Source organism: Lutra lutra, chromosome 5 (genome assembly GCF_902655055.1).
Source record: "Lutra lutra chromosome 5, mLutLut1.2, whole genome shotgun sequence".
NCBI classification, from domain to species: Eukaryota; Metazoa; Chordata; class Mammalia; order Carnivora; family Mustelidae; genus Lutra; species Lutra lutra.
Genome location: NC_062282.1, coordinates 113,908,453 through 113,935,071, shown reverse-complemented (window position 1 = coordinate 113,935,071; position 26,619 = coordinate 113,908,453). Strand labels below are relative to the sequence as shown.

Here is a 26,619-nt window from a genome sequence, read left to right as displayed (position 1 = left end):
TATGTAAAACAGACTTAGTAATTCCATCGTTAAGGTAGATAAAATATCTTTTGTGTTTTGCCCATAAAGAAAAGATTTAGAAAAACCTGAATTCATTTCAGCTTTTGATACTTTGATATTGACACTCAGGATCTTAATGTCCTATGATAAAGTTTTATTTATTTTATTTTATTTATTTATTTTAAAAGATTTTATTTATTTATTTGACAGAGAGAGATCACAAGTAGATGGAGAGGCAGGCAGAGAGAGAGAGAGAGGGAAGCAGGCACCCTGCTGAGCAGAGAGCCCGAGGCGGGACTCGATCCCAGGACCCTGAGATCATGACCTGAGCCGAAGGCAGCGGCTTAATCCACTGAGCCACCCAGGCGCCCCTAAAGTTTTATTTATTTTAAAAAAATATTTAGGTAATATGAAAAACCTATCTGCTCATACACATGTATTTTTTTATTATTTTTAAAAAAAATTTATTCATTTGACAGTGAGAGAGCACAAGCAGAGGTGAGGGTCAGAGGGAGAGGGAGAAGCAGACTCTGCACGGAGCAGGGAGTCTGATGCAGGGCTTGATTGTAGGACCCTGGGATTGCAACCCGAGTCAGAGGCATACACTTTACCAACTGAGCCACCCGGGTGCCCCCATGCATACGTATTTTTAAAAAATGACTAGAGAAAGTACAATAAATCTATGGCATGGAAAGTGTGCTTGAATTAGAACTAGATAACCTCGGTGGTATGACTTAAGTTCTGTGATTCTGAATATGTGAAACTGAATATTGTTGATGTACATTTAGTTGAATGAAGGGAGGAAAAGAGGGTATATTCAATTTGGAGTTAAGAGTTTCACAAAGGATTGATTGGATTAAGTCTTTTAAGGGTAAGTAGAAGTTAGGTGGACAAATTGAATTTTACTTTTCTTCAATAACAGTGATAGTGACATTTACTTAGGTGTTAGTATTTATCTACTCTACTTACATTAACTTATTTAAATCTTCATGAAGTATTGAATCTTGGATTTCTTTAACCTCCACTTGTTTACCTACTTTTTTTTTAAACCTCTATTCTACAGGTTTAGAAATGGAGGCATAGCAGGATTGGAGTAACACTTCCAAAATCATCCAGCTAGTGGTGGTGGAATTTGACTTTAACCCAGGTGGTTTGGCCATTATACTGTTGTGCCAGTCTTTTTGTTTATATTTGATAGGTTTTAACTTAGGAGAGAATTAATTTCTGAAACATTTTCCTATAGAAATAATATTATGCTCTTACATTTCTAGAAAATCTTTCCCAACCTAGTTGATAACTAATACTACATCTCATATAGTATTAGAGAAATTGTTGCTGATCTGCATGGCACTAATGTTTAGCCTGACTCAGGTGCCAAACATGACTGACACTGCTGTAGTCATAACAAAGATTCAGTCCTTCACATTCCCTCCACCTTAACTGCATCCAGTTAAGGCATTTCTTCTCATACTGTATTAGTTTCCATTGTGCTTAGGGATGAACTTCTAGTAACACTGATCAGGTGAGGAGTATTTCGAGAATTGGGGATGAATTGGAATTTCTTACATTGCAAGTATTTAGTGTGTCACACTTGTTGCAAGCCTGTCTCACAGTTAGCCCATTTCTTTTTCTGAGGGCTCCTTTTCCTTTCATTTGGACTACCTGTTCACAACTAGAACTTAGTATTTTCCCTGAGTTAAGAAAAAGAATGTATTGTAGGTTACCTTACTTTCCCTCCCATATATTCAGCACACGTGATAAAGGTTTTTACTGCTAGGAGAGTTTTAAAAGTCACCTTCCTGTGTTACTTGCAGCTGACCATAAACTGTTTATCATAAAGATCTTTTAGGAAAAAAGTAGAGGCTCTAGGTGATATTGATGAGTCTCTGCAATAAATTCTTTGAAGTAGAGAGGTTTGGATTGTGAAGAAAAGGTGAGATGGAAAATATTAAGGGACCTTGGAGAGAGGAAAGGGAGACTTTCTCCACCAGAAGTTACTTATGAAGAAAGAACTTGAACAAGCTGTTGTGCTCTGTATTAGAAATATTTGATTATAGACTGCCATTAATGTGACAAGTAAGGCACTGTAAGACTATGCAAGGCTATGGCTTTTTTTTTTTTTTTTAAATAAACGTAACACTTTTTTATCTCTGTGCTAAGTAGTAGAAGCCTTTTGAAATACTAATCTGATTGCTTATTTTTTTATGTAGTTATCTATGTCTGCCCTTTACAAGAACTTAGCTGAGTTTTGTTATCTTTTACCTCTTGATTGCCACTGTTTGCCCAAATACAATGATGTACTTAGAAAAGCAATGCCACACGTTCCTGACTTTTTTTCCTAAAAGAAAAAGTCACATCGGAGGATTCTGCTCCATCATAATTCCTCTAAGTTGAATGTTTATTAAATATTTTTATCATTTCAGATGATTTTGGTCATTTTTATAATCAGTATAAATGACTGACTAAAAATGTTTCTTTATGGTTTAGGTATTCAGGTATGAGTGTTTAGGACTAGAATCATTTGTTTCTGAATACAGTCTTGCTCAAAAAAGAAGCCATGACTTTTTTTCCTGAAAAGTTCTGCTTTCATTAATAGTTAAAAATACATTTAGATTCATGCTTACTGTCTCTTTCCTCCCTTCCCCTATTAGATTAATTAACATGAGGACAAAGAAGCCTCACTGTATCATTTATTACTAGACAACTTGGTTGGTTGGGTAGGTCAGATGCTAATAGAATTCAAATTAGTTGCAAACTAAATGTGTTGTTTTTTTTTAAGATTTTATTTATTTATTTGACAGAGTAAGAGCACAAGTAGCCTGAGTGGCAGGGAGAGGAAGAAGCAGGCTCCCTACAAAGCAGAGAGCCTGATGGGGGGCGCCATCCCAGGACCCTGGGATCATGACCTGAGCCAAAGGCAGTTAACAACTGAGCCACCCAGGTACCCCCTAAATGTGTTCTCTAATCAGGAGGGACAGATAAGAGAACTTGGGTAACATTCATTATAATGTTAAATTATAACAGTAACTGAAACATTAGTTCTTTAAGACTAACACTTTTCTAACTTGATTTTAACTATTATTTGAGTGCTTATTCTTGGTTTTGATAGAGAGCTTCTCAATTGTAGCAGAAGTATTTAAGGTCATCCTAGTTCTCTTGATAAAAGAAAATTACAAATCATAAAGAGAGTGAATCATTTAATAAGAGAATTGGCCAAGTATCTGAGATAAACTTTTTAAAAAATTCAAATTAAAACAATAGGACTATTGGTATTCACAGATCTCTGTGAGAAATTCCTGTGTACCACCATTGAGGAGAGAATGCTGGGCAGTGGACTGGGTATACTCTTTTGTATCAACTTGTAGCCCTGATTTACTTTCACTTCTATAAATGTTAGCTCATTTAATCCTTATGAAGAAGGGATAATTAGTCCTGTCAGCAGTAACTACACCTCACAGGCTTTGAAGGTGGTTTAGAAATCGTAAATTTGTGAATGCCAACAATCCATTGTGTTTTTAATTAAAATATTGCAGTCATCAGCAATAAGATCTTTGAAGATTTTGGAGATCATTTGCCAACCCTTGTCATTCTGTAGATAAAGAATGAGTCTCAGAGAATACTTGTCTAACTGCTGTTTGTGACAGAGAATTACTTTGATTCTAGTATGTTTAATTATTCAGTACATTAAAATATTTGCAATAAGTGCATGTTTCTGATAGTTACCATTAGTGCACATTAATTTTTCTTGGCTTTTGTATATGGCTTAAAATTTAGCACTAAGCGGAAATTTTTGTTTTAAATTATTTGATGAATATTTGTTTACTTACCAAAGTTGTAATTTTTAGTTTGTTTAAAAGCAAGTATTTTGAAGGCGTACCTATTGCAGTAAATTGAGAGGATTATCTTGAAGAAATAGATAAACCTGTTTCTCTGAGATGCAGTATATTGTCTGTTGATCTTAAAGTGAATAATTTTCTTCTATATGCTGAAGTTCAGTGGTTGGCACATACTAGGAACTTTAATGTAGTGAAGGACAGTGGGCAACTTTATGCTTTATCCTTTTATTTCATCAGTGTAACTCGAAAGCCTGTCATGTTAGGCACTCTCTGGGGAGTGGGTTTAGGACTTTAGAAATGAGATGAATACATTTTCAATGGGGAAGAGACCCTCAAATTGTTGGTGATGGTTGAGCATGATAAAAGCTGCTCGGAGTTGTGCATATGTTTTTTTTAAGAAGGAAGGTTTTATAAGTGCAGTGAATGTTGAAGAGTGGTTAGGAATTGGTCGGAAGTAGATGACTTATAAATGTCAAATATAAATTTATTAATTTTGACTAAGAGCTTTGGATATAGATCTGTAGGGATATTTTCTCTAATGTCAAAAAATACAGTTAAGGAAAAGTACCAGATTTAAAGATCCTTTCTTCCATTGAACCTTTTATTAGTTACTTATCAGTACTACAATGAAACACGTGTTAGAAAGAGGTGAAGTGGCTTGCTAACATCTTTAAAAATATTTCATTCTTCCTCAATATTTTAATTACTGGCTGGTATTACTTTATATGAGATATATATGAGATATCATTCACTCAGCCTACTGTAACAGGAAAATTCTCTTTTAAAATAAATAATGGTTAATTTCAACACTAATATGTTGAAATGGTTAATGAGTTCTATTTCATTAAAATGCCCTCTATTCTTGTGGAAAAATATTTATTTTTGTCCTGTTTGTTGTTGGTCCTCCACTTTGGCCTTATCAATTTATATCAAAGAACATGTCTTAAGTTTTATTTCTAAATTTAATCAAATTCCAAGGAATGGTTTTATTTATTTATTTTTAAGGTTTTTATTTATTTGAGAGAGAGCGTGGGAGGGGAGGTCAGAGGGAGAAGCAGACTACCCGCGGAGCTGGAAGGCTCATGCAGGACTCGATTTTGGGACTCTGGGATCATGACCAGAGCTGAAGGCAGTCGCCTAACCAGCCGAGCCTCCCTGGCGTCCCTAAGGAATGCGTTATGTCACCTTAAGCAAAAGGTCTAGAGCTGTTGTTTCTGAATATAATTAGGTCAAATTGATGCATTTTCCTACCATGTATGTCTAATTAATATATTTAGGACGTACCAAGGCATTTTATTGAGGGTTTTTGATTTTTGACCTTAAAGTACATTAAATTTCTTATTCTGAGTTGGAAAATGGCAAAAATCTCTGCTCATACTTTTTACTTTAAAGAATTAAAAAAACATATTTTGTGCTATGAAATGTGATGCTAGCACACCAAACAAATTCTGTAAGCAGTTAAATGTGAAAACCTATGTGCTTGAATTCAGAGCTGTTGATAATTGTGTTTTACAGTTTTCTTTCTCTCATTTCACCTTCTCATTTATATAGTTTTTTTGGTAGTATTATTTTGAAATACATAAAATTGCTGTTTTGTAGGTCAAAACAATTAAGTATCTATGATTTCACATAATTCAGTTAATAAATTTATATTAAATCAGTAAGTAACCTTATCCTAATTCTTTGCTGGTGCTAAGTAACCTTTTGTTATTTTCTTTTTTTATTTTTATTTTTTTTAAAGATTTTATTTCTTTATTTGACAGAGACACAGTGAGAGGGAACACAAGCAGGGGGAGAGGCAGAGGGAGAAGCAGGCCTCCCACAGAGCGGGAAGCCCCAGGCAGGGCTCCATCCCAGTCACCACCTGAGCTGAAGGCAGATGCCCAACGACTGAGCCACCCAGGCACCCTGTTATTTTCATTTTATTTATTTTGCAAAGCTTTCCTTTTTTTATTTCCAGACCTGTTTACTATCTATAAGGGCTGGAGCTATATTAAAAAACCAGATAAAGGCCAGAGTAGACCACATGATGAACCCTAAGATTCTAGAAATGGTCTATGGGCAAGATTTTCCTTTCCTGTTCATGATTGTTTTATGCTGTTTTTAGCTGCATTGGCATTATATGGAAGGATTTCCCATCTCGATTAAATCTAGACAGTCCTCAGTCCTATCAAAGACCCTATTAGGAGTAATTTTTAAAAAAAAAACAGCTTGGGTCTGTCAGTCATCCACATGTAGAAGTTTATCAGACCTTTGTTCCCTGAGTTTCTAGATCTCTTCTCGGTCACATTTCAAGATCCTGACCTTGGTGTGGTTATTCTTTAAGGTCTCTCAAACTTTGTCCACTCAGTTTTTAAACTTAATACAACTCTGTATCTATTTGTGTTTCTCTTCAGTAGAAAAAGGTCTCAAAGTTTTTTCAGCTTACACCTTTGGTCTCATCTTTTTCTGATTCTTAAGTGATTAAATTCCCACACACTTCTTTCTAGAATATTCACCACCACCCCCCAACATTTGTTCCTTCCCTTTTACCTTAAGCATGTATATTTTCCCCATTATGAAGATATATTTTTTATATATTTTTGTATGTCAGTTATTCTCATATCCATTAGATTTTCCTCTTCTCAGTTTCTCCAGAAAATAATTATGTTCATTTTTTCCATTTTATCTCTACATAATCACTTAAGTTTTAGCCTTACTTATCGATGATACTGTCTTTGCAGAGATAATTATTAATCTTATGCCTAAATCCCTTTTTTCTCTAAAAATCTTAATTTTTTAGTTTTGGTTTTGCTTTTTTTTTTTTTTTTTTTTCCTTTTTAGTAAGGTCAGTGTATAACGTGGGCCTTAAACTCACAACAGTGTGTGCAGGAGTTGCGCACTCACTGACCTTACTGACTGAGCCAGCCAGGCACCCCTGGTTTTGCTCTTGTTTTTTAAGCTGTTTTAGTTTAGGCTCTTACAGTGTTGGATTATTTCTTTTCTTTTTTTTTTTTTTTTTTAAAGATTTTATTTATTTGACAGAGAGAAATCACAAGTAAGCAGAGAGGCAGGCAGAGAGAGAGGAGGGAGCAGGCTCCCCGCTGAGCAGTAAGCCCGATGTGGGGCTCGAACCCAGGACCTGGGATCATGACCTGAGCCGAAGGCAGCGGCTTAACCCACTGAGCCACCCAGGCGCCCCAGTGTTGGATTATTTCAAAGGACTTCTAATTTACCTCTTTTCTTCCAGTTACTTTTAACTTTTCGCTTTAATTTTTGACCATAGTGGCATTTGGCTTTCCAAAATATATTTGACTGGGTTCATTCTAGCCTTGAGATCATGGACATGCAGAAAAGTCCATTGTGTGCAATCCATATCAAAGTCTACAGCATATGGAATTCCTCATTATTTGGGATCATGGCATTTACTTTCTTTGTACAGGTGGGTATATCTGAACTTTTTTTTTTTTTTTTTACTTCTCTGTGAGAGTGGGATACATCTTTAACCTTGTGAGACTAATTCATATGTCACCTCTGTGAACCAGTCTTCCCCAGCACTCCCATTTAGATTTAATCACTGCTTTTCTTGGAGTGCTCCCATAACACAGGCATTGACCTCTACCATACCTTTATCACATATAATTTGTAGGTAGCAGTTAGGAGTGGCTAACACTTTAAAAGTTTGATAAAATTATGAAAGATAGGATGAAAGGGTTGTTTCTTCACCTTGAACTTAGATATGGATTGTTTCTTTTTTTTTTTTTTTTTTAAGATTTTATTTATTTATTCGACAGACAGAGATCACATGTAGGCAGAGAGGCAGGCAGAGAGAGAGAGGAGGAAGCAGGCTCTCCACTGAGCAGAGAGCCCGATGCGGGGCTCGATCCCAGGACCCTGAGATCATGACCTGAGCCGAAGGCAGAGGCTTTAACCCACTGAGCCACCCACGTGCCCCAGATATGGATTGTTTCTAAGACCTAAGATAGATCAGATGTAGCTAAAGCAGTGCTATTTACATACCAAAAGATAGACTAACTTTTAGATAGGTTTTTGTTTAAGGAAAGAGTGAGTAAATTGGAATGCAGCTTTGTCAATTGAAAATCTAGAAGTTTCGATAGCCAGAATTGAAGGTTATTTATCCAGAACTGTTAAGGGTTGAGATTATTTCACATTCTAGCTATTCTGTATATTTCTTTAAACTTTAACACTGCCTGACTGAGCTATCCCTCAGTGCTACCCTTTGGTCTAAATCATTCATTACTCACCTTGAAGAGCCTGGTAGCTCAGTTGGCTGAGTGTCCCAACTCTTGATTCCGGCTTGGGTCATGATGTCGGGGTCATGGGATCAAGGCTGGGGCTTTTGTGTTCAGTGCAGTCTGCTTGGGATTCTTTCTCCCTTCCTGCTGCCCCTCCCCTCTTTCCCTACTTAACGATCATGGGTTTGCTCTCTAAGTAAATAAAATCTTTAAATAAAAAATAAAAATAAATTATTACTCACCAAGCAGCCTCCTTATAATTTGACTTCCAAAGGATCATTAAGACATTAATTCGGTGGAACACTTAATGAACTTGAACTTCTGATTTCCTTGATAGTTTGTTTCACTGTAAATTAGTTGATAAAATTGTTACAACTTGATTATTGTCAGTCAGTTTCATATAGATTGATTGTACCAGCAAAGTATGTATTTCATTGTTTTCTGAAGCTGAGGATGTAGCCAGGTTGCTGTCCTTGGGAGACCTACCTAAGACTTGTTAGTCCACTTGAGTTTCCTTCAGTCTACACTTTTCCTGCCCAGTGGGTGTAGGAGTCTATCAGTCACTCTGACTAAAACATCCTGAAATAATCTTTGAGATATTCCTCGTTTTTATTCTACCATTGTTTTCCTTCATGTTCAGTCACACTCAAGGTTAATCTGATTGGTTTTCTTTTGACATACTTTTATCTTTTTTTTCCTGGTTTCAACTGCTTCTACTTTAGTCTTAGGTTTTCTCTTTAATTGATGGATGTATTGCTGTATCTCATTTTTCTTACATTATTTGCATTATTTCATCCTCGTACCTCTGCTTAAAAGTCTTCCAAGGTGATCTTTTTAAACATCTCAGCTAAATATGCCCTCTTGATTATAAAGACTCGGCAATGTAAAATTTTGTTTTCATCATATTGCTCACAGTTCTTTGCCATATGATTCTAAAGTTTGCTTTGGTTGAGCTAGGATTTTCACTGTCCCATGGTTACCCTGTGTTCCTATTTGTCATTTAACCTGGAATTCCCTTTCTTTTATTCTTCTTCTCTGATTTCCATTTTCATGTTAGGTTTCATCTATTCGAAACTTTCATATTCAGTTTTTTCAATTTTTATTGCTTTTGTTCATAGTACTATGCAGTTTTATTCTGTAATATTTCCTTAACATAATTTTTGTTACCTAGTATGATAATCTTGGATTTTAAGTTCTGTTAAGACTGATTCTTCTGTAGTGATCCCTTTCATTCAGTCTTTCAACAAATATCAAATGCCCTGTTACATGCCTTGAACTATTCTAAGTGTCATTTTGCTAAGGATTTGGGATATAATAGTGAAACAAAAAATTATTCTGCCAAGTTGCTGATAACAGCCAGCAGGATATTGGACGTATGTTAGGCAGACAGCCTGTACTTGTAAATTAAATTTTTGTTTGCTTTTATTACATATAGATATAAATAATTTCTATAGTAATATGAGTTGGACTTAGGTGATTTTTAGCATTGTTTGAGTGAGACCCTAACTCATTTGTCACATGATATATAGCTCTTAGCACAGAAGTAAAAGATACTATACCCACAGTACTGCTACTACCTTTAGTACAGCTCTTCCTTTCCTGATCTTAGCTGTCTTAGTGCTGCTGGCTTATCCCTCATCCATTCTTGACATGCTATTCCCTCATCCATTCTTTACATGCTATTCAGAGCGATTTTTCTTAAATAATGATCTGATGATACTACCTTTCGTGGGTTTTCTCTAGCCTTCAGATTAAATTCTTTTGTTTTGATGGCTCACCAGACCGAGTTCATTGGGTTTTGACTTGGGCTTAACCTTCCAAAATGTCCTTTCACAGCTTTTTCTCCCCCCCTTTTTTTTATCTCTCTCTTTCATTTTGCTGTGTTCTCAGAATCCTGTGCCTATCCTCTCATCACTTTGTATCATAATGATGCATTTACTCTCCTGGTTCCCTGGCTGCTCATTGGTGGCAGAAACTGTATTATTTCTCCCTATTGTGTGTGAATGATCTAATGATCATCAAATTCGTTGCTCATCAAATGTTAATCAAATGCACTGAATTGATTTAGTGGAAAAAGCATTTGGTTGGAAATTAAGGGTCTGGGTTTTGGATAAGTCTATAACTTTGATCTTCGTTGCTTGAACCCTGATTTCCTCATTTGTAAATTATTCAGTGATTGTTTAAGTGCTCAAAATGTGAATTCTACATTTTATGTAAATCTAGGTTGAAATAAAACTTATACCTTTAAATTATTTGATCGTTCTTAAGTCTATATCAAAACGTTTAGCTATTACTAAAATGTAAACAGTCAAGAGACCAAAAAGTAGGAAGGTCATTAGGTAATGTGGGGCACTCCAGTCGATTGGCAGGGCCACCAAATTTGGGGTGTTCAGATTGGGTGGGGGCCAGCAGCACAGGCTCTAAAAGAGTTCACCTAAGGCAGAGCAGTGGGCAGGACAGCAGAGCAGAGACTGTCTGCAACTAGGCTGTGGTGAGGGGCAGCATTTATTGGGTAAACTAAGGAAGTATGAGGGCATGGAATTTTCTGCTCTTTTGGTAATCTTGGGAACTATCCTTGGTTGTAATTGGTCAGTTAGGGGTTGCAGTTATTTTGAGACGGGTGCTTAATGAGCTTGTTCGCATTCAGCTCCATGGTCTTTCTGGGCCCTTTTACCTTACTCAGGTTTCCATTGTTCAAGCCTGTTGCCTAAAAGCAGCCTGTACAGGTAATATCCTCTTTCCTTTTTCTCCCTTCTAACTTATTCAGGGAGATTTACTTAAAATCATTTGGGCTGGTCAGAGTCCCAAGTATAAATGGAAATATGCCTTCTAATGGTAAACAGTGTGTGCTTTGTTTCAGTCTGTCTCTCAGTAAGAGAGCTAGTTCAGTGAAGCAAAACAATACGTCACCGCCACTGAATCTGATACAATATTCCAAGTTGAATTTTTTTTCTCTTTTTTTTTCCAATTTTTTTTAAAGATTTTATTTATTTATTTGACAGAGAGAGATCACAAGTAGATGGAGAGGCAGGCAGAGAGAGAGAGAGAGAGAGAGGGAAGCAGGCTCCCTGCTGAGCAGAGAGCCCGATGCGGGCCCCGATCCCAGAACCCTGAGATCATGACCTGAGCCGAAGGCAGCGGCCCAACCCACTGAGCCACCCAGGCGCCCCAAGTTTGAATTTTAAGATTGTAGCACTTAATTTTAAGTTTTGGGAGTTTTATTTTCAATATTGACAAGTAGGATAAAATGTTGATATCTGATATATTTTATATTTTATTTCTTGGAAGATTGTTTAATCTTCCTTGGTAAGAACTTTTTTAACTTAACCCAGAAATGATTACTGACAAAAACCGAAATGATTGTTCTTCTAGAGACTTAAAGGCAAATAACTTTGTCTTGCTCTTCATGGCCTCAGGTTAATTGATACGGAAAGGTTGAAATCTAAGTTGCCCTCATGTTTCACCTTTCTTGGGTGCTTAAGAGCTATTTCCTAGGGGTGCCTGGGTGGCTCGGTGGGTTAAAGACTCTGCCTTCGGCTTAGGTCATGATCCCAGGGTCCTGGGATCGAGTCCCACATCGGACTCTCTGCTCAGCAGGGAGCCTGCTTCCTCCTCTCTCTGCCTGCCTCTCTGCCTACTTGTGATCTCTGTCAAATAAATAAATAAAATCTTTAAAAAAAAAAAAAAAGCTATTTCCTAAATGACTTTTCTCAGTTCTAGTTATCAAGATAATCAGGGCCTAGGGGCAATGAATTTAGACTGAAACCATCTCTTTGGTCAAGTTATTGTCTTGATACATTAATAAAAGCATTAAGGCTACTTGAATCACTGATCCATATGGCTGTGTTTGAGTCTTCAGCCATGTTGGACTTTGTAACCTCACTACATCTCTGCACAGTTTTAACAGTTTTCTGTTTTGAAATATATGGTTGTTTATGGTCAGATTTATTTCATCATTCTCACTAATTAAAAATGAGAAATATTTGGGGCACCTGGGTGGCTCAGTTGGTTAAGTGGCTCTCTTTAGCTCAGGTCATGATCCCAGGGTCCTGGGAGCAGTACAGGGAGGGAAAGGAAGAAGCAGGCTCCCCACTGAGCAGGATGCCCAATGTGGGCTCTATCCCAGGACTCTGGGATCATGACCTGAACTGAAGGCAGACACTTAACTGACTCAGCCGCCCAGGCACCTGATAACCGCTGTAATTTAAAGGTTCGTTATATCTGGTCTGGGTCATTGTAAAAACCTAGTTGATATTCCTCATTTTAATCAAACCAGTTTGCTGATTTTTGTTTTTTACCTTCATGTGATTTACATCTTCCATACTGTGTCTATCAGTGGTATCATGCTTAGTGATTTGGAATAAGAGGAGAGAGTTGAACAAAATCTCTTTTCTTCCCCAGTTCATCGCATTTCATCATATATATTTTCCATATTGGTCTTTCTGAAATGCTATTTAATGCCTGTAACATTTATTAGATATGACTGAGATATGATTTCTGCTATTAAGGAGCTTACACTCTAATAAATTGGTGTATATGTTGGTGAGAGATTATACAAGATGACCTTGAAGATTCTGTGATACTATCACTTATTGCTTTAAAGACTAGACTGAGATTCACTTTGTCCACAAAACTTTCCTGACTAAAAACTTATCTTCTGCTTTTACGTCTATAATCTCAAATAGACCAACCTTCTGACATACTCGTTAATATATTTCTTGGCCTTGTTCTGCCTGAGAAAGTTCTTTGTAATGGCATTCATTGTATGGAGATTGCAGAACTTCTATCACAAACTACACAGAAAATAGGATAGTAAATTCAAGTGATAGGAAATGTGAAAGTAGAAAGGTAAAAATGTAACCTTTTTTTTTTTTTAAAGATTTTATTTAAAAAATGTAACCTTTGATGTTAGGTGAATATAAAAGTGGTCTGAACTTTAACCCAATTGGTAGAATTTAAGGTAGTAAAATATCCACAGTAAAAACCAGGGTTAAGGCAGGTTTCAAAAGCATTTTAAAAGCAGTCCTGTTTAAGAGCCATTTTTACTTGTTTTGGGGGGGGGGGGGACTGTCTGTTCATGTTTTTTCCTCATTTTTTAATTAGGCATTTGGTCTTTTAGTATAGTAGTTACCCGCCATCCCCCTCCCCCAGCCTACCATCCTTGGTTTTCCTTTCCATGGTTTCAGTTGCTTGCTGTCAACCATGGTCTGGAAGCAGATGGTTCTCCTTCTGACATACCAACAGAAGGTCAGTAGTAATCTAATACTGTGTCACAATGCCTGGGACATTCATCTCATTTCATCTAATCATGTAGGATGACTATAGAATAATAAGATATCTTCTGACAGAAAACACATTCATTTAACTTATATTACAGTATGTCATTTTAATTGTTCTTTTTTGTTATTAACAATTGTTAATCTCTTATTGAACCTAATTTATAAATTAAGCTTTATTGTAGGTATGTATGTATAGAAAAAAACACCGTGTGTGAGAAAATGTTCAACATCACTTAGCGTGAGGGAAATACAAATCAAAACCACAATGAGATACCACCTTACACCAGTCACAATAGTTAAAATTAACAAGTCAGGAAACAACAGACGTTGGTGAGGATGTGGAAAAAGGATTCCCCTTTTACACTGTTGGTGGGAATGTAAGCTGGTGCACACACTATGGAAAACAGTATGGAGGTTCCTCAGAAAGTTGAAAATAGAGCTACCCTACGACCCAGCAATCACACTACTGGATATTTACCCCAAAGATACAAATGTAGTGATCCAAAGGGGCATGTACACCCCAGTGTTTATAGCAGCAATGTCCACAGTAGCTAAACTATGGAAAGAGCCCAGATGTCCATCAACAGATGAATGGTTAAAGAAGATGTAACATATATGTACAATGGAATACTACTCAGCCATCAAAAAAAAAATCAGATCTGGCCACTTGCAATGACGTGGATGGAACTAGAGGGTATTATGCTAAGCGAAATACGTCAGTCAGAAAGACAATTATGTGATCGCACTCATATGTGGAATTTAAGAAAAAACAGCAGCATAGGGGAAGAGAGGAAAAATAAAGACAAAATCAGAGAGAGAGACAAACCATAAGAGACTTAATCATAGGAAACAAACTGAGGGTTGCTGGAGGGGGGGCGGTGGAGGGATGGGGAAAGTGAGTGATGGATATTAAGGAGGACATGTGATGTGATGAGCACTGGGTGTTATATAAGACCGATGACTCACTAAACTACCTCTGAAACCAATACTACATTATATATTAATTAAGCTTAAATTTTTTTAAAAAGAAAAAGCTCAAAGGAAAAAAAAAAACATTGTGTATATAGGATTTGATACTATCCAAGGTTTTAGATATTCATAGGGGGTCTTGGAACATCTCCCACAGAATGGGGGGGGTGGGTGGGAGGGGGAGGGGGGACTACTGTAGTTGATTCATGAGAACTCTATTTATAATATAAGGAAGTAATCCCTTTGTGATGTGAGTTACAAATGCCTTTCCCAGTTAGTCATTTGACATTATATTGTTCTCTCTTACAGAAATTTGATTTTTTTAATTAATGAAGTTTATTTTTGAAAGCAGTTTTTGGTTCACAGCAAAATTAATGGAAAGTACAAGAGAGTTCCTGTATACCCTTTCCTTGTACATGTTTAACCACCCCCCCAGTGATCCCCCCGCCCCCATCACTGGTTCACTCCGCAGTAGTACATTTATTATAGTGATGAACAGTCAGTTGAACAGTTCATTATAATTAATGAAGTGTGATTTTTTTCAACTTACTTTTTGGTTTTTTATCACTTAGGAGACTTGTCATTTTATGATATTTATTCTCTGTCTTGAAATTTAAAAAGTTGTCTTATAGAATTAAAAACTTTAAAAGAGTTATCCTACAATAGTAGTAATAACAATGACATTAACAACAAATAGTAATAATACATATTGAGCTTACTCTGTGTTAGGCATAATCCCTAACCACGTTAGGTAGGTTGAATTAGTAGCTTTATTTTATAGGAGACAGAAGTACAAAATGTTTAAGTAACTTGTGAAAAGTCATGCAAGTAGTAGATGGCTGATTCTTTCCCAGGCAGCTTGGGTCTAGAATCCGTGTTCTTAAGCCTGTACACTGTACTGCTTCTTTTTAAACACTTTTATATTTTCTATGGACTTTTTTGGTATAATAGGTTTGAGGTAGGAATTCAACTTTATTTTTGGACTGCTTGGATAGAGGAAAGAGCTAGCAAAGAGGAGTATGAAGAATTGTTTTTCATGCTGTGAGTAAAGCAAGGCATGTGGTAGACGTTGTGGGATAGTGCTGTGATTTAAAATAAGGAAAGTAATTTTGCAAGATGAAGTGATCTTGATGGTAGATGTTTCAGTGGAATGGGCTGAAGCACAAGTCAAATAAGGACTGTGTGGGGGCATGAGAACATAGAAATAGTGAAAACAAGTCTTTTATCAAGTAGCTGTGAGTATGAAGGAAGAGGGCTATAAAATGAGGGAAAAGTATTGTTTTATTGCAGAAAGATGAGAGACATACAGATGCTACAATGCTGGTAGGAAGGATTCAGACACAGAAGAGATTAAAGAAAATATAGTAAGTAAACTATTCAGTAATTGAGGTTCCTGAAAATCAAGAGGATAGACTCTGAAGCACAGATGCAGGGATTTGTATAGAAGATGTTCCATTATTTCTAGAGGGTGCAGGAAAAGATGGGTACAGATACAAGTGATTGTGAGCTTGTTGGTAGCAAGTGAGAGTTCCCATTTGATGGTGTTTCTTTTCTTTTCTTTTCCTTTCTTTCTTTCTTTAAGATTTATTTATTTGAGAGTAGGATGGGAGGGTCAGAGGGGAAGAGAGAATCGTGGGCAGGCTCCCTGCTGAGCAGGGAGCCCCACCTGGGGCTCAATCTCACAATCCTGAGATCATGATCTGAGATGAAATCAAGAGTCTGATGCTTCCCTGACTGAACCACCCATGTGCCCCAGTGATACATATTTTCTTTGTGAAGTTCAAGATGTCCTCTACTGAGTGGAGAGTTAGAAGTTTGAGGGAGATAGAAGGTATAAGGAGTGGGCAGAAGGTTTTGAGTGAGTTAGTTGAGAACAGGCAGGGATTAATGAAAGTAAAATTCATTAATGAAAGTAAGGTTTTTGGACATTGTTGAATGCCTACCCATTGAAAGTTGGTGATGACATCACGAGTGAATTTTTTTTTTCTAGTGACTTACAGGCCGATTCTGTCATTATATTTACTATAGTTAATGTTCTTTAATCATTTGCTATTCATTAATTGTCAGTACCAACTTAGAAGTAAAAGGTAGGGCATACTCCTTTTAAAGCTTGCCAAACTAGTGTTTTAAATGTGTTAAATAGAGTAAGTTTGGAGAAAGATGAAAACAGTCACTACTTTTCACTTCATTTTGATACCCTTAAATAATGGAGAAAAGTTTCTTGGAAATTAATTTTAAATGTGCATGCTAACTCATTTAACTTGTATTAACATAGATGTTATCCTTTGGTAATTTGTACAGGATTATGAGATTAGATGTCTTAAGTTTCAACATGTGGTCTTGAATGTTTAAATGCCAGAATGGGGCACCTCGATGGCTCAGTGGGTTAAAGCCTCTGCCTTCGGCTCAGGTCATGATCCCAGGGTCCTGGGATGGAGCCCTGCATTGGGCTCTCTGCTCAGCAGGGAGTCTGCTTCTCCCTCTCTCTCTGCCTGCTGCTCTGCCTACTTGTGATCTCTATCAAAAAATAAGTAAAATCTTTAAAAAAAAAAAAAAGCCAGAATAGTATGTATTTTATTAGTAAACTCATGGTTTTTTAAGGTATAATTTTCAGAATGTATATAGAAAGGTTTCCACCACTGTCGTCAAATTTAAATTTATTCTTTGTTAAACTTGTTTTGTTTGTTTGTTTTATACAGGGTGTGATAGGTATACAGCTGGTCGTTACCATGGTGATGGCCAGTGTCATGCAGAAGATTATACCTCACTATTCTCTTGCCAGATGGCTACTCTGTAATGGCAGGTAAGGCAAAGATAGGCTGATTGTGTCATATTCAAATCTCGGGCTGATTGACTTCCCAGAAGTCAGTTCAATTAAGTATGAATTCCTATTTTTTTAAAAACATGACAAAAGGAACGTTATGAGAAGAATTTAGCTTCCTTCTTTTTCTTACTTGAGATATTGATATTTTATTTTTTTAGTATAAAGGTAATTGGATCATGGTGAATAATTCACTCCTCCCTCCTATCCACTTTTATCCATGGCCAATGAAAATACCAAATAACTTTTCTGTAGTTACCTTCTTAAAACATTGGCCAACAAGAGGATGAAACTATAAATTGAAGTGTTTAAGTATTTTCACTGTTGCTGGAAAAATGACTGAGAGTATGTGTTCTACTATTGGTGACTCAGTTGAGAGTTTATTATAAGAATTAGGAGTTCTTTGTTCTACTGCAAAGAATTTTAAACTTTAACTTGACAAGGAGAGAGCAAAGTTACTTTTTATGGTTTTAATTATGTGTACTGCACTATAAGCTTACTACTTACTATTCCCAGTCCTTCCACAAAGGAGCTCAGTTTCCTTGCTGATATTTGTACAATAAAATAATAAAATTGAAAGTAAAGATGTTGAATTTAGGGGCTATGACATAAATGCAGGAAAATTGCATATAGAACTGCTTGTCAAAATCCTGTGCAATTATGAAAGGGAAATTACAGTTTTGGTACCATGTCTATAGTTTTATTCTGATTATTCATCCCAGTAAATAACCAAATTCTGTTTACTAATTTGTAGGTCCATTTTCTTTTGTTTAGACCTTTCGAACTTAGAAAACAATGGATAGCTCTTATTCTCCTAATGATTTCACACACTGCAAGACAAATAATAAGCCTTTATTATTAGTTCAAGGCCATTCTATCCACAAAGCTTAAATTTCCGTTAGAATTTGTTTTCTAGTTTAATATTCTTTATGCTTCATACTTTTTTCATATTGTTTAGATATAGAAAAATATTATTTGGACTGCTTAAATTTTTTTGACCACACACACATATACGGAATAAGAGAACAGCTGCTTAAAAACATGTTTTATTAGCAAAGTAAATAATGACTAAAGTTTCAGTGAAGGTGAAATCCTCTATCAAGAGTTATTTATTAGAGAAAAATCAGTCACCTGCAACTAGTTTTTAACTGTGTACTCCTATGCCCTATATGTAGTCTTGTTTACTTTTTTGCTGATCAAATAATTCATGAAAAGATAAATATCAGCCAGGCAAATTATCATACATTCTAAATAAATGGAATCTGAATTAATGAACTAGATAAAAAATATGTTAAGGTCATAACTTGTTTTCTACCGAGAATTTAATGTTTATAGACTCTATGATGAGTCTCCAGTGAGACTTCCAGATCTCTTACTGGCTCTAAAGATCTGGGCAGACTTGTTTCAATTTCCATGTTCTTACATTATCTGCTTTCCATTTGTTTATAAAACCTACATTTACCAGTAAAAACTAAAACTTCAGAGATTGAAAACTGAATTCTTTTCTTTGTTAATATTGGAATTACTTATTATAATTAAAATCTTTATTTTTTGATAAGACAGTTTAATAAATATACATACTACTAATTTGAGGGGGGAGTTCAGCCCAAAATATAAACATGAATTTGGTAATTTTTTGTGATACTGATTTGCTTTTGTGAACAGATTAACTTTAGTGTTAATTAGTGCTGTTTCTAATTCCAAATCAGGTCCTAGGGATAGCAATCAGAATTTTTTAGTAATAGTTAACTTTTCTGCCATAATTAATTTCATTTCCTGTTTTGTTTTGTGTTTTTAAGATCATCTGTCTGTTTTTAATGTTAATCCTGAAATTTTTAGGTCATGAAGTCAAATTGCTAAATGTTGTTGCCAACCTGTTGAATATGATCATTGATTTTATCCTTTTGGCATAATTATTATTATATCACCCTTTTATGTTATGAAATTATACTGTTTTAATATTAATAAAATGTAAAATGCCTTCTAAATTGCTCATGTAAAAATATTGATCAGAAATGACCATTTGCGTTTTAAATCATATGATGCTGTTGAGTTTAAGAAAGAGAAAGATCTGAGGGCATTCTTTATCGTCTGTAAAATGTCTAAAGGAATTAGGGGATGAGGCTCATGGCTTGGGAGTGACTATATTGAATGGAACTATTGAATAGGACTATTCAAGTGAATAGATGTGTAGATTCCATGATAGCTTAATCATGAGTATGACAGAAGAGACATGTTTTTAGGTTCTGTTTCTATTGTCCTAATATTTGTTCCACTAGTGTCATATCTTCATATTGTAAATAAATATTTTTCTTAAAATACGGCTTGTCTTTTTGTGTCATAAATTTATGTCCATATCTCTCATCAGTCTGTGTCTTTTTGGAATGGAAGGTTAAAGTGCCATTGGATTTTTATAATGCTTACTTAATGAGTAAGCCTCCCGCCATTTACTTGAAGAAGTCATACCTTGAAGGAATAAACAGTTTTGCTTTTATATTAGCAGCTTGTTGATTTATTATTTATTTTTTTTAAAGATTTTATTTATTTGATAGAGACACAGTGAGAAAGGGAATACAAGCAGAGGGAGTGGGAGAGGGGGAAGCAGGCTCCCCACTGAGCGGGGAGCCCAGTTGCAGGGCTGGATCCTAGGACCCTGGAATCATGACCTGAGCCGAAGGCAAATGCCCAGTGACTGAGCCATCCAGGCACCCCAGCAGCTTGTTGATTTTTAATATAAAAAAATTAACTAGTTTCCTAGCTCTTGTTAAATAATAGATATTGCTGTTAGTGTTGTATATCTCTAGTTTTTTCCTTTTTTTAAACTAGTTGTTAACCTGGCTTAGTTAATATTGCTTTTACACTATTACAAAACTTAATACTGATAAAAATTTTTATGTCTGTTATCCCATTTGGATCTGTACACTGAACTAGGTAGGAGAGGGCATGTGTTTGGGATATGTTAAGGCCTCAGAAATCTCAGTGTCTGAACTTAGTTTCTCATTCCATTTGCCTAGGTGGGAATCATGGTCAGATGGGAGATTCAGGAAGGGATTGGGCAGCTCTCCAGGTAGATTCTTCATGAAATGATATTTTAAGGATTCAGCTGTTCTTAAAGTGGTGACTGAGGGAGTCTACGCTTTTTCAGACTTGTTGGCTCTTTTGTTCTTCCTGCTACCTTGGAATCTTGTGTTATAGATGCTGTGTCACTTGGCAGCTAAAGGAAGTAGACTGTGGATCTTTCAGGTGATTCAAGGGGCCAAGCTTAGAAATCGATCTATCAGTTCTGCCTGCATTGCATACACTGGGGCCCTGTGACTCCAGGCCAAAGTGCAAGGGAATCTGGGAATTCAGTTGTCATTGTACCTAGCGAGTAAAAGTAAGATTGGTGTCTGGTCCTTCTCTGCTGCAAGTGATGTGTTTATAGATGAAAAAACAAGTTTTAACTTTACTCGTATTCATGAGTAAATGAAACAGATCTAGGCTTCTTATCATGAAGTTCAGTTCACAGTATAGTATTTATTTAATGTATGGCTGCTCATCAACTCTAGAACAGAGTTTGGAATTTGGTGGTGGTGAACTTTTCTACCATTACTATGATTTCTTTTGGCAGTTAACAGAGTAATTTATTTAAGATTTTTTTTTTTTTTCTACCTTCTGTTCCTAGTGGTACTTAGCCATGTATAAACTGTCCTTCAGGTTATATGTAGTTGGTATATGATTTGTCTTTGCTTAGTGTATTCTGGCTTTTCTGTGACTGTGTAGCCACCTTTTATTTTGAATGAAAAGGCACCTCAACATTGAGTTTAATGACCACAGATGTGATTAGTGTGAAGTAGAGTTTAAAAAATATCATCTGTTCAAATTATACCTCTCACCTCACTATTTGAAATTAAAGTTATACCACATTACTAAATAATAAATATTTTGTATTCCATTCTTCCAGTTTTCTTTACTAGAAAAATATTTTTCTTCTCAAAAAGGTTCTTAGTTCTCCTTTTTTATATGCCTTTTTATGTGACTGTCAGATTTTGTTGACGGGATTCTGCTTTAACAAGAACTTAGGTAACAAAATCTCTTCTTCTGTAACCTGTGAGCATCTATTACTAACGTTGAAAAGCAACTGTGAGGAGTCTACTGCTCTCACTGTTCCATTCCTCCCTCTTTCCCCAAAGGGAGGAAAAACCATGGGAAGTTGGTTTCTTTGTACCTTTAGTGTAAACTGCTGTCCCTAACATAAAGAACACTTCTAACAGTTGCTCAGATCATCCAGAGATGTTTTTTTTTTAATCATGTCCAGCATACCACTGTATAGTAGCCAAAGAATTCTCTACTTTCTATTGTAATTAAAGTTCCTTTTTGTTTTGAAGTTTGCTTGGCCCCTCTTTTCATGGAGAGGTAAGTGATAGGTTACATTCTTTGTACATTTGAATAGTGGGTTTTGCATGAGGAAGTAGGATTTTGCCTTTTTTTTTCCCCCCTCTGTACTAGCTTCTTTGCTGACCTGCTTTCCATCTCATTGATTGTTTAGTTTAAACCTGCATTCTTCTTTACCCCTTTATCTCCCGAGGCTCTCACTTTGATCTGCTACTTCTTATCATATGTTCCTCACTGGAAACATGTTATGGTTGGATTTATTCTGATTTTGTCTCATACTATATTGAGTAAATGGCATGCAACACCTTCATATTCAGTTGCTCTAATTCTTTTTGCCTGTCTCTTTTGCATGTTGCCTGATCCAAGAATCTGCAAGTTCCCTTTGGTGAGAGAAACCTACTATTCAAATGCACAGTAGGTGGGACCTAAGACCCAAGGGAAAGTTTAAATTGTCAGCTACCACCCTTATGGAATGCCTGAGTCCTTGCTCTCCTTGCCTTTAGTCCTCTTAACTTCCATCTAGTTCCAGAATGCCGTGCTGTTCTAGTAAAGTTTCCAGTAAATAACGAGAGTGTGTATATATAGTGATATTTTAGTTATTTGTGCTGAAAGCTTTTCTAGGTTTTAAGTGATTTTTTTTCTCTAATTTTTTTTTCACTTGTTACAATTACTGAGACTTAGAATGAAGACTGAGAGTGTCTATAGTTCATTGAACACTACTACATCAAAAAACTCATGATGTACTATATGCTAGCTAGCTGAACATAATAAAAAAGTAAAAAATAAAAAATAAATAAAAAAAGGAAGTATCTATAGTGACGTGTGTTTTGAAATAGTTTTGTATAATTATTTATGTATTAAGATCTTTTTAACTTGCTCTCAGTACTAAGCTTTTCTCTATTCATGTTTAGATTACCATTGTAAATTTCTGAAATTTTTACTTTTGAAAAATTTTAAAGTGGTTTGCTTTAAATGACATTGCTTTTTATTTATTTATTTATTTTTTGAAGAGTCTGGGTCAATGCATTCTGTATTTTCTGATACCTATATTTTCAGTGCTATTGAACTTTAGTAAGAAAAGTTATAGTCTGATGGTATTTTATGTAAGAGGCTTATATAAGAAAAGTAGTAAAAAATTATTTCAGTGATTTAGTGAACACCAGGAACACCAGGTTGGCTTTATTATCTGAGACACTGCTGACAACTTGAACATAGGTGAACAAAGCCACTGAATAGCCAGGTACATGTCATAAAATACCCTGATATTAATGCATTTAACTTAAATGTAAGAAGTTCAGTTTTTTAGTGATATCCTCTTAATACTTTTTATTTTAAAGTTTTTTTTTCTCTATTTCAAACAATATATGCCTGTGATATAGAAAAAGATAATAAATTGATGAGAAGGAAAAATAAGAGGTAATGAACTATATTCTCATCAGCTAAAGATAATCACTGTGTAGATTTTGTTGTATTTCCTTCTAATCTTTTCTGTTCATAGGTTCTTGTCATGGTTGTAATGATATTGTATGTGCAATTTTGTAACACTAACACAAAACATGTTTCTCTAATTGTATTTTTGTAACCATTCTTATTAACTGCTACATAGAATCTAAAGCTAATTAGCTTTCATATGTCTTCCAAGCCCATATTAGAAAGGCATGGTGCAGCAGTTATAAGCACATTGCAAGTTATTTTGCTAAAATAGACATACCACTAATAGCAAAAGAAAAGGCTAAAAACTGAGACCAGAGCTTAAAGTGTCTAGAACATGGGAAGCACATGGTATGGAATCCAGCTATGTATGAATCATTGTCTGTTAAGGAAAACTGTGCAACTGTACTTCTGAATTTTACTTTGGACTTTCAGACCTTAGCTATTCCATGCTGCCTGCCAGTCTTTGTCTCCTCCACTTCTCAGGCAGCTTTCAACTCTAAATCTTTCTCCTCAAATACTGTGTATGCCTGCCTCAGGCTCAGCTCTTGAAACCAGAGCCCCACAATCATTTTCTCACCACTAAACCCACAGCCCTGGTTAATGTGCAACCCATCTTTATTTAAAAAAAAAAAAAAGTTTGTAAATTTTAATTTTGGCTTGAGGAGGTGGTGTCCTGTCTCTCAGGGCCCAGTTACTGCATTCGTGCACTATACCTCTTTTCCTCTAACTTTCATGTACTGCTTCCTTTCTTCCTTGTCATTAATTGCTTCACTTCCTTTGGATTATTCCTGTTAGCACACACCCACATACACATAATTTTTTTTTAAAGATCTCTTATTAAAAATAACAATATATAGAGAAGAGTCATAGGCCTGCCTCCTTTCTGCCTTAAAACACGAAGCCCCTTCCATGTCCATTTCTTAGTTTTGGCCTATTTCCCTTTTTTCTGTTACAGCAACGTTTGTCACATGAATTGTCTTCGTGAACTCTACTTTTCTCTTCCCTTTTTTTTGAAGATTTTATTTATTTGAGATAGAGCAAGCACAAGTTGGGGTGGGAGGCAGAGGAAGAGGGAGAAGCAGGCTGTCCACTGAGCAGGGAGCTTGATGCAGGACTTGATCCCAGGACCCTGGGATCATGACCTGAGCTAAAGGCAGCTGCTTAACCGACAAAGCCGCCCAGGTGCCCCTACTTTTCACTTCCTTATTAACTATTAGACTTCTGCCATGTTTTATTTTCCCCTTAGGTGATCTTATTGATTCCATAAATACCACAATTACCTAATGACCCTAAGTTATCTCTGAGCTCTAGATTCCAATAAATAGTTGTCCTCTTGATGTTTTCACATGATGTCTCATAGATACTTAACAACTCAGCATATTTAAATTCGTGGTTCTTCCTATTCTGCTCCATCTCAGAATATGTACTACCATCTTCCTCAAATCAAAAGGGTAGATTACCCTTCATTCTTCTTTTTCCCCACTTCCTCCTTTTAGTCCATTAGCAAGACCTGTTGACTCAATGTCCAAAATACATCTCTTTTTCTTGCCTGCTTCTGATTCACAGAGCAGCAAAAGAGATCTAAAAGGCAGATCAAGTTATAGCTCTCTCCTGTTTTGAGACCATTATTTTAGCATAAAATCTAAACTCCATACTGTGACAGAGGAGGCTTTGCATGATCTGTTACTTTTTATCTATTCAGCCTCCCTTATACATTTCTCTTTGCATGTGCTACAACTGCCTCTTTGGCCTTTTGGTTAGTGCAGTGTTCTGTGTTCTTGCATGCCTTTGTGCTTTTGGACATGCTCTTCTCTGCCTGGAATGCTGTTCCCCTCCATTCTTCTCATCCTTTAGGTTGCTGGGTAAATGTCATCTCAGAGGGATTTTCCTAACCTACAACTTAAGTCTTGTCTCTCTCATTTTCACCATTTGTTTGGTTCTTTTGTATAGTATCCAATTTTGTGTAGTATCCAAATTTGTGATTCTTTTTTTTTTTTTTTTTTGGTTATATTTTAATTGGTTAAATTTTGTCCCAGCTAGAATATAAGTATCAAGAAAGCAGGGACTTTGGCTTTATTGTATGTGATTAAATCTCCATTGCCCAGCAGAGTACTTGGCTCTAAGGAACTCCGTAAGTGTGTGATGAATGAATGGATGGATGAATGCATCGTACATGAGTAGCAGACGAGAAGTGGCCCTAAGAGCACCCAGCATCCTTAGGTTCCAGCTTTGAACAGTAATTATTACTGATGTAGATGACCTGAGTTGCCCAATAAAAAGTATAATAAGTGCAATCCATTTTAGAAAAATGGATTTACAAAAGTGAGATTTAAACAAGTTTGATTGTATTTAAAAAGAAAATGAGTCCTAAAAAATGAAGAATCTTAAAATTCTCATTATCGTAGTGTTCTAAAAGTAACTTAAGTTTTCCTATACTAAGAGTTCTTTCATTGATTAGCAATAATTAGTAATTTCTCAGAGCTAAATGACTAATTTTAGTCTTTGTGAGTTATTGCATAATTGGTCTTCTAAATGTTATGCACTCAATCTTTTTATTCATGGATTCTGTATTTGCGATCTGCGTACTTGCTGAAGTTCATTTGTAACCCCCAAATTCATACTTGTGCTTTCAAGGTCATTCAAAGACATATCCAGAGTGGCAAAAAATTTGAGTGGCCCAGTGCCCATGTTCCCAGCTGAGGCCTTGTTTCACCTTTCATATCGTAAACAAGTGGGCTTTTCATGGTCTGTTTAGTATCATGTTGTTCACGTTTTAGCTTTTTGTTGATTTCACGGTTTAAAATGGCCTCCAAGCATAGTGCTGAAGGGCTTTCTAGTGTTCCTAAGCACAAGAAGGCTTTGCCTTATTGAGGAAATTTGCTAGAAATACTCACAGAACTCAGGAAAATACTATATTTAAGATTACAGTTGTTATAAGTAAGCTTTATTTAGGCATGAGTTATAGTGCTGTTGGCTGTGAATTAAATGTTTAATGAATCAACAGTATATATTAAATAAGGTGTCTTTAAACATAAACACACATAAAACAAGGTTTTGTATTGATTGATGAAAATGTTGTGACCAGAGGCTTGCAGGAACCTAACCCTGTATTTCCCCTAGGAGCAATGTTCAGTGTTAGCGGCGACTTTATAGAACATAACTACCGCGAATAACAAGAATCGACTGTAAGTTAAAATTCTGGACTTAAATGGAAATTTCAGGAAGTGCCTCTTCACCCATGTTAATTACAGTTTAGAGACTTTTTGGTTGGGATAAATATTTTATTTTAAAACCTTTCAACTATGAGGAGAACTGAATTCATTTTGGTTCGGTGATCCTTTTTGAGCACTTACTATATGCCAGTAACTGTACTAGTTTTGAAGCATACAGAAACAAATCATAAAATCTTTCCTCCCAAGAATCTTTCAGTTAGGGGAATATTTCATTTTAATCCAACTGGTCTGATACCAACTGCAGTTTAATTTTGACACTACCTGGAGTTAACATAGACTCCATTGGTTAAAGACAGAGTTCTCTGTAAGAATGCCAAGGCTTCAGATGCCAGCTGCAAGTTCTTGGAATCCCCAGGCCACCCATACTTCTGAAAACTGGCCACTGGCTATAAATTGGGGCATTTCTATGACACCCCTCATGTTCAGTAATTTCCTAGA

At 35.9% G+C, this 26,619-nt stretch overlaps 1 protein-coding gene across 8 annotated transcripts in view; it reads left to right on the top strand.

Annotated features, from left to right (window-relative positions):
• Positions 1-26,619, top strand: part of TMEM161B (transmembrane protein 161B) — a 69,277-nt gene that overhangs the window by 6,695 nt on the left and 35,963 nt on the right. For 3 of the 8 annotated variants that reach the window (XM_047729849.1, XM_047729847.1, XM_047729848.1), the window contains exon 2: positions 17,019-17,122. The exons of 2 other annotated variants lie outside the window; for them this stretch is intronic. In XM_047729849.1, coding sequence (XP_047585805.1) covers positions 17,019-17,122 — 104 coding nt within the window. Of the gene's footprint in view, positions 1-17,018; positions 17,123-26,068; positions 26,134-26,619 lie in introns of those variants that run through there. 3 more of the 8 variants (XM_047729851.1, XM_047729850.1, XM_047729853.1) reach the window with 2 other exon arrangements.